At 39.5% G+C, this 9068-nt stretch overlaps 1 protein-coding gene across 1 annotated transcript; it reads left to right on the top strand.

The window, feature by feature from the left end:
• Positions 1 to 5316: 5316 nt before the first annotated feature.
• On the top strand, positions 5317 to 8858 carry LOC110112566 (PLASMODESMATA CALLOSE-BINDING PROTEIN 3). The gene is made up of 4 exons (XM_020844833.2): positions 5317 to 5534; positions 6065 to 6304; positions 6412 to 6445; positions 8165 to 8858. Exons 1-4 carry the CDS (start codon positions 5480 to 5482, stop codon positions 8538 to 8540), a joined length of 705 nt encoding a protein of 234 aa, XP_020700492.2. The 5' UTR covers positions 5317 to 5479; the 3' UTR covers positions 8541 to 8858.
• Positions 8859 to 9068: the final 210 nt, after the last annotated feature.

Below are 9068 nucleotides of genomic sequence, written 5' to 3'. Positions count from 1 at the left end.
TACAGTTCCTGTTCGTATACCGTCCACTTTTGTCGAGACGGGCTTAATTTTTCGCTGAAGAATTCAACCGGTCTATTATCTTGGGATAGCACAGCACCGATTCCCACCATTGAAGCATCAGTATCAACAGTGAATGGCTTATCAAAATCTGGTAAGACGAGAACAGGGGCGTTAGTCAAGGCGGTTTTGATCAATTCAAAGCTCTGTTGTTGTTCTGCAGCCCATGAAAATTTCGGTTGTTTGAGGATGTCAGTGATTGGAGCCATGATCAAACTGAATCCCTTGATAAACCACCTATAAAAATTTGCCAGTCCATGGAAGCTACGGATATCAAAAAAAGTGCGTGGTGTTGGCCAATCTCGGATGGCACAAATCTTCCTTGGGTCAACTTGTATTCCAGCAGCCGAAATCCTGAATCCAAGGAAAGCCACTTGAGGAGTTGCAAACTCACATTTTATGATATTCAAATACAATTTCTGGTGTCGCAGAGCTTCGAAAACCGATGTCAAATGTTTCACATGTTCTTCCAAAGTTGTGCTGAAAACAAGAATGTCGTCGAAGTACACCACACAGCATTTATTGAGAAGGGGCTTTAAAACTTCATTCATTAATCTCATAAAAGTTGCTGGCGCATTACATAAGCCAAATGGCATTACTCTCCATTCGTACAAACCTTGGCGAGTTTTAAATGCAGTTTTCCACTCGTCGCCTGGTCGAATCCGAATTTGGTGATAGCCACTCCTCAGATCCAGTTTGGAGAAGATTTGAGCCCCCGCCAATTTGTCCAGCATGTCCTCCATACATGGCATTGGAAAACGAAATTTAACTGTAATCTTGTTTATAGAGCGACTGTCGATACACATCCTCCAACTACCATCCTTCTTGGGCACTAACAGGGCTGGTACTGCACATGGACTGAGGCTGTGTTGGATTAGTTGTTTCTCAAGTAATTCATCAACTATTTGTTGCAAAACCTTGTGTTCATTCGGGCACATGCGGTAATGTGGCAAATTGGGCAACGTTGATCCAGGAGTTAACTCAATTTGATGTTGAATTGTTATAACCGGAGGTAGCTCGGATGGCAACTCAGGCGGAGCAATATCCATAAAGCGATGCAACAACTGGTTAACACACTCTGGGACAGCGCACGATTCTGTAGAGGTGTTCTGTTCTGAAATGACCAATGCCAGGATGTAATCGGACTCCCTCCAGGCGTTGAGTAAAGCCTTTCGGGTAACAGCAAACAATGCCGTTTTGCTATGTGAAGAGCTGCTTTCTTGCTCTGGTGAATGAGGTAGCAAACGCAACTTCTTCCCCTTCCATTCAAAGTTGTAAGTATTCGCCCGACAGTCATAAATGGCTCCCATATCGAATTTCCACGGTCTTCCAAGAATCAGATGGCATACATCCATGTCTACAACATCGCACAGAATTTCACTCATATAGTGGCGGCCAATGGAAATCGAAACTTTACACATGTCCGAGACTATGATTTCGATCCCCTTTCGTACCCAGCTTATCTTATACGGATTTGGATTGGGGGAGGTTTTAAGCTGTAATGCTTGAACAACTGCTCGAGAAATAACATTCTCCGTACAGCCGCTGTCGATGAGTAAATCACAGACTTTACCCTTGATAGTGCATTTAGTTTTAAATAAAGCATTACGTTGAGTCTTGCTGGGTTTTCGAGGAGCTATGAGCAACTTTTGCAAAACACAAACCAGAGGGTCGCCTTTATCTCCTGCCACATCTTCTGCATCGGCATCATCGGTCGCCTCATTGTCTTCGAAAGTTTCTTCTTCTTCACCATCCATCAATTGAATTTGGCCCCGGGTCGGACATTCGTTGGACTTGTGTCCCACTTGAAAACATCGGAAACATTTAATACCGGTAGGTTTAGCATATGGGTTTTCTCGTACCGGACCCTTCCCCTTTTGATTCTCCTTGGCTTCCACATTTTTCTTGCTATTACCAGAGTATGAATTGCTGGCCGCTGTAGCTGGCGTTGATATGTTACCACTCGGTGTGGCTTGAGAACCCAATTTACTTGCCTCAGTTGACTGCTGGAATTTAGAATTTCTCCTGGTGGCCTATGATGCATCTGTCTCTGCAATTTTGTCTCTATCTTGAGGGCATAGTTCACGGCTTGTGAAAGTGACCAAACCGAGTTTAGCTCATGACGATCCTGAATTGACTCCTTCAGCCCTCCAATGTATCTTGCAACCAATTGATTATCGGATTCGTTGAGATTGTTTCTCGCGCTCAAACGATAGAATTCCTCAGTATAATCATTTATCGATCTAGAACCTTGCACACAATGTTGATATTGCATATATAACATTTGCTCGAAATCTGTTGGGAGGAAATGGCCTCTCAACAATTGTTTCATACGGTGCCAGCTTCGCACATTACCCTTCCCTTCTCGCCTCCTGGATTGAATAATTTGTTGCCACCACGCGCTGGCGCCGCCCTTCAATCTGCACGCCACGTACTTCACCTGTTTCTCCGGCTCAATCTCCATGTATTCAAAAAAAGTTTCATCGGCCCTCTCCCAATCCAAGAAGTCTTCTATGTGAAGTTTTCCTTCAAAATAGGGTATATCTAATTTAACTCAAAATTCACCTGGGTAGCGGTCTCTGGAGTTCCGGCGATGTCTTCGAATCAAAACTGGCTCCTCTTCAGAATCAGTCAGCTCCCCCGAATTGAATTGCCTCAGTTCCCATCCGAATCCGAATCTATTGGCCGCTGAATATCTTGTTGCCGCTCTCTGTCCGTCACGGGCTCCCGTCTCACTGCCGGCATCACCATCGGAGTTACCGTTCGAGCATGAACGTTCCGATCAAGACGAGCGTTAATCAACCTCAATTCTCGGTGCATAAAAGTTGTATTTTCAATGTCAACTATTCTATTGTGATCAAAGGCACTCTCCAAGGGTATTTTCCCTCTTCGGCTGGGTTAAGGCAGGGCTGCCCCCTAAGCCCGTATTTGTTCTGCATTGCTATGGATGCCTTCTCCTCGATTCTAGATGACAATCTTTTTGTGGGAGCTTATTTCAAGAATTTTAGGATTAGTCATCTCCTATATGCTGATGACTTACTTATTTTCGGAGTTGCTACTTGCAGCAATTGTGCCAACCTTATGGAAACTATCAACATCTTTACTAAAGCATCGGGCCTTCATATAAATTTGGGGAAAAGCTCTCTTTTGCTGCCTAAGCACCTTACTATTGCTACTGACATTTGTAATATCCTTCCCTTGTCTCTTAAGGACAGCATTTCTTATCTTGGAATCCCTATTTCTTTCAGGAAATTAAATTATTCTGACATCTCTTCTTTAATTGATGATATAACTGAGAAACTCTCTGGGTGGAATGCAAAAAAGCTGTCTTTTGCGAGAAGACTTCAATATTTGAAGTTTACTATGTTGAACTCAATTGCTTATTGGATAAGGGGTGCTATTTTAATCAAAGGTGCTTATAAACTTTTTAGGAAAGTGGCCTCCAAATTTCTGTTCTTTGGTGACATGTCTGTGGGGAAAAAGCTGCACCTTGTAAGTTGGGATAATGTCTGTAAACCCAAAGATAAGGGGGGACTTGGTATTAATAGTATCTCAGCTCTTCAACATGGATTTAATTGTTCTCTTATACACATAATGTACAACAGACCTTCTCCTTTGGCGTCTTGGTTGTTCAGATACTATTCCTCCCCTTGGAAACCGCCTCACTCCAAAGCCTCTAAACTTTGGAAATCCATTTGTAGCACAGCTGTTGCTACTAAATAATTATGGAAATTCAAAGTTACACCTTACTCTCCCTTTTCTTTCCTCTGGGATTGCTGGTGTAATTCAAATAGCCTGGTTGATTTAAACCCGGAATATGCTAACTATGAGGACCTTAATGTGAGCAATTTCATTTCCTCTGATGGCTGTTGGAAAATTTCTATTAATCTTCCAACTGAGGTTTCTAATGCTATTCTCAGTGTTAGAATTCTGGATAATAACTCTGAATGCTTATCTTTGGTTAATACTGGTAAAGCAAATTTTAAAGGATTTATCACTGACTTCTACAAATCTATGCCGGACGGCATCTGGGAAGATTACATATGGCATTCGAAACACTCTCTGAGATATTCTATATACACCTGGCTATCTTTGGTTGGTGGCCTTAAAACAGCTATGGAACTTCAACGTAGAAACATTGTGGTGGATCTGACATGCTCTTTATGTTTTAACCACATAGAGAGCACTAATCACCTGTTTTTTTATTGTAATTACAGTCATTTTATTATTACTACTCTCATCCCTGATTCAGCCAATATTCTGCTAAGACCCAACTTGATGCAACTTTTTGACTGGGTAAATGATAACCAAATCTTCTCTCCCCAAACCAAAAGGCTTTATTTTATTACTATTTGTTGCACCGTTTATCATGTTTGGAGAGAAAGAAACGAGAGGAAATTTGCTAAATCTGCTTCTAGCACTACCACTATCTTGATTAAGATCAAGAAAGCTATGCTATACAAGGTCTCCAAATGGTGTGATGGAGACCTGTTAAGAAATTTTGCTGTCTAGATGTATTTGCTGCAGACGGGACCTGGGCATTACTTGCACTGATTATCTTGCAACATCTTCAGAATTCTGGGGTTCCTCTGTTTTGGCCGCGAGACAATTGTTGCTGATTGCTGCTGCTGCTTCTGCAGCTGCCTGATTGCATTCCTGGGAGACTTTAGATATGACTCCACCAGTTATCATTATGATTACCTGGACGATGATGAAGCTCCCATTTTTGCTTCCCTTGGACGGCCTTTTGGCAACCAGGGAATGGTCCAGTCGCTAAAACTCGCTAAAAATCTATTTTTCTGAGTCCAGGTTCTTCATGACTTGGGAGCATTTTGAGGGTTCAGCCTTTTTTTTGAGACAATTTTGCTTTTTATTCTCGGCAATTTCTTTTTTCCTTTACTGTGGTATAGGTTTTTTATGCAATTTCAGCAGCTCAAGCTGTTAGTCTTTTACTGTTTTCTGCTTTCTTATTTTATTCTGCGGCTATTGCTGCTAGTTTTTGTTGAATCTACTGGTAGGTTGTGATAGATGTCAACATTTCTTTTGTACTCTTATTTTATGTTGGAATAAAATGGGCTTATGCTCCTAATTTTCCAAAAAAAAAAAAGAAAATTTAAATATTAGATAGATAAATATTGCGAAATATTTTTAATTCCCGCATTTAATTGAAGTATAAGAAAAAAAAAACGTTGGATAATGACGAAATTTAAAGTATCGAAGGACGTGCCTTTATTACAAAGGGGTTCCAAACGCTGCAGAAATTATTTCTCCACAGCAGGCTTTATAATCAAGCAACTGGAGCTTGAATCAAGAAACAGGACTCAGCTACCTTGCTCCACCACACATAAGAGCAAACCTTCTCCTTCTCATATTGTTTTCCCTACTTCATTCTCCCCCATCTTTCATCATTCCAATTTCAGCCATGGAAGTTCTCCTGGTTTATCTCCTGTTCATGATGGCCATGGCTAGGGATTCAGGTGAGAGAGTAGCTCTTTCTTCTTAGTAAGATGCGCACTTTTTCTTCTTTTTCGAGCAGTTAAGAGGCATGGCTATCACCCCCATCTACCTGTATCTTTCAAGCATCTTCCATGTCTTGCTTTTTTACTTTTCCTAGAAGTTTTTAGTTTCTGAAGTTCAATTTCACTGAGTTAGGCCAAAGTTTTAGCAAAGACGATGGATTTAGATTACTGCGGTCTCAACTAAAAAGAAAATTGCGCACTTTACATTTTAGAAGAATATTACGTTTCCAATAAGAAAACTCTTGCCTTTATTGATTGATTTTGCTGAACTATCTTTTACCCTTACAATTCCTTCTAAATTCTTTCTCTTTTTCGGAACTGTTGGGGTTTAAAGCTTTCTTTTCTTCTTCAATCTGTCACTAGTATAGGTGGTTAACTTCTTTTTTTAAATCTTGTCCTTTTTAGTTTTGTTGTGAGTCCAATTTCTTTATGTTTGTTGTTCTTATTAGTAAGCTAAAATTATGTTTTTCTGTGTCTTCGGGTGGAAGATGGTGCTTGGTGTGTGTGCAAGACGGAGTTAAGTGATTCTGCCTTGCAGAAAACACTTGATTATGCCTGTGGAGCTGGAGCTGACTGTGCTCCTATAAACCAGAATGGAGCTTGCTATAATCCCAACACAGTGAAAGCTCACTGCTCTTATGCAGCCAATAGTTACTACCAGAGAAAAGGGCAAGCACCACAGGCCTGTGATTTTGCAGGGACTGCCACTCTGAGTGCACAAGACCCGAGTGAGTTCTTATTTTTCACTCATCATTTGTGATTTCTAGAGAGAAAGTAAGATTAGTTCACTAGTTGATATATTATTTTTCTTTGTTCTCGTTTTGTTTGTTTGTAGGTGCAAGTGGTTGCACTTTCCCCGCTTCCCCCAGGTAAATTTGTTTATTTGATCTGCATCTTTTGTTCATTACATGGTCAAAAGATGGGGCTATTTTTTCCCCATCTTTATACTTTGTTGAGATGATGGAGAGGGGAATAAAGATTGTTTCCACCTGATAAGATTTCAGCCTGGTGATGAGGCTTTGAGGGGGAATCTGATCCCTCTTTCCTGCTCAACCTAAAACTCGTATCTCTCTCCAATAATTTTTTATTTTATTTTAGAAGATGCCTATACCTTCCCTACCAGCTTTTAGTTCACATAATTCATGGCCCATGATCTCTTCTTTTTTCGATAGGATGTTCCCCTTAAAGTTCTTAGTATTAATTTGAATATGACCTCATTGCCACTTCATTTTCATGAGAATTTGCCAACCACATAATTTCAACAGTGCCTTCAGTGAGCCTTTTTCTGAGATGGCATAAGCTCCAACTTTTTGTAGTTTAGATTCAATTTGAAATCAACTCAAGTCATTTCAAATTGTGGCTTCGTTTGGGATGACTTTCTTAATGCTTCTTAAAGTAGCTTTCTAGTACGAACATTAAAATTTTTGTACTAGAAAGCTGTTTTAAGAAGCATTAAGAAAGCCGTCTCAAATGAAGCCTGAGTGTGGAGCCTAATTCTTCACTAAAAACTTATTTGAGCTGATGTAAAGCCTAATGTGGACCGCTTGAAGTTTTATTTGAGTTGGCTCAAATTCAGAATATGTATATAATTTTTGTTCATATAAATATAATATTATGTTGTTTTTGATATTTTTATTTATGTTCTCTATTATTTCACCTTTTATATCATAAGCATTTTGTAAAAAATGAAATATTATGCAATGTCTCGGGTAAATTTGAGCTATTTCGAGCCAGATCTTATTTCAAGCTCTACTATTGATATTTGAATTTGGAATTGGTTTGTTTCCATTCAATTTGACTCATCTTGATTGGCAATATAGTTTTGGTAGAGTTTGAGCTAACTAAAACTACAACATCTCGAGCTCGAGCCAAGCTCGGGACATTTGAACTCAATTTCATTCTCCTTTCTTCCACCCCAAATAATTTGATGAAGTTCTTATTTTTAATGGGAATATGCCTTCTTAGCGCTTCTTCCTGAACATATACCAACCACATTACATTTCAACAGTGCTTTTAATGAGACACTTCAATCCTTATCTTTGGATGCCCTCCCAGCAACACCCTTCTAACACATGGAGAATCTTTTCCCTTCCACTGTTTCAATCATGTATGAGACACTTTAATCTTTTATGTATTTATATAGTAACCTCTAAATTTTTATATTTACTTATATACAACTTTACGCTTAATTTGGGACAGCTTTCTTACTTCTTTGTGAAGTTGTTGCACATAAAGTAACATTTTAAACTATTGTAGAAAGCAGTTTTCTAGTACAATATTTTTTTGAAAGCACCAAATAAGCAATGGCCAAGCATAAATTTTGGTTGCTGTTTGAAAAGCAAAGCAATAAAAAAACTATCACAAATACAATGTTAATGTCTAAATCGCATCAAAACATATATATGAAAAAGTGTGTTTTACTTTAAATAAGTTAATATTACTTGTATTTTTGGATGTAATTAAAAATTTTTTAGTATTATATAAGTAAATATAAGGATTTAGCTGTTCATTGGTGTGTATGTAAATCTCCCTGTTTAATGTGTTCTCATTGTCTAATCATGGAAAATCAAAATTTTATTCTCTTCCAGTGCTGCGGGCACAGGTACTAGCAACAACAATGGAACCAACACTGGCACGGGGATAGGTATGAACCCGGGCACGGGCACGGGCACGGGAACGGGAACAGGCGCAGGCACGGGAACGGGCGCAGGCACTGGGACAGGCATGGGCACAGCCACGGGTACTGGGACTGGCATTGGAACTTTTCCATCACCTCCCACCACCACCAATCCAGGCTCAACAACTCCTACCATAATGACACCAACAAGTTCAGGGGTTGGAGGAGTCATTGGTCCTTCAGGAAACACCTTCTCTACTGATAATAGCAATGGTGATTACATTAAAAAAGGCTCAGGTTTCCTGCTTCTGCCCATTCTCTCTTTCCTCGTCATGTTAGGAGCTTGATTAGATTCCCTACACCTTTTAATACTATCATATGAATTGTGATGTCTAGAGTAGATGTAAGATGGGTTAATTTGTGGACTTCACCCTCGCTAGTTAATTTTATTTTTTTTCCTTCTTAGTCGCAAACCAAAAGAACTTTTGGCTGTTTGTATGTATCTATATCTCCCTTTGTCATGCTCTTTTATTCTTCTCTTTCTTGGAAACTGTAAAATGACGATGAAGGAAATTTTCTAACCTTCACAGAGTTAGGAAATCTCTTCCTCTCCTCTTTTGGTGGAGGGTTTATCATATTCAGCCTTATTACTGTATTACAGAGAATTATTTCAGTGACCCGAACTTATGACCGTCAGCACATAACAGAGGCAACTACGCGCTACTTCAGTTCACATTGGTGGCACTATCATCTCTTGTATTTTTCTTCCATGACAATGTGTTATCGTGTTCTGATTTACTCTCACTGGCTTTTATCTCTGAAGATGAAGGAAAACTACATATTTGTTTATGCTGAAATATTATAGTTTAAGGGTT

Source organism: Dendrobium catenatum, unplaced genomic scaffold, assembly GCF_001605985.2.
Source record: "Dendrobium catenatum unplaced genomic scaffold, ASM160598v2 fragScaff_scaffold_459, whole genome shotgun sequence".
Taxonomy (NCBI): Eukaryota; Viridiplantae; Streptophyta; class Magnoliopsida; order Asparagales; family Orchidaceae; genus Dendrobium; species Dendrobium catenatum.
This window is presented reverse-complemented; position numbering and strand designations above follow the sequence as displayed.

Excerpts from the sequence above, each read along its gene's own strand:
- LOC110112566 (XM_020844833.2), top strand. The coding sequence starts at position 5,480 with ATGGAAGTTCTCCTGGTTTATCTCCTGTTCATGATGGCCATGGCTAGG. Across the intron at positions 5,535-6,064 it reads GGCCATGGCTAGGGATTCAG|ATGGTGCTTGGTGTGTGTGC; the intron begins GTGAGAGAGTAG and ends TTCGGGTGGAAG. Across the intron at positions 6,446-8,164 it reads ACTTTCCCCGCTTCCCCCAG|TGCTGCGGGCACAGGTACTA; the intron begins GTAAATTTGTTT and ends ATTCTCTTCCAG.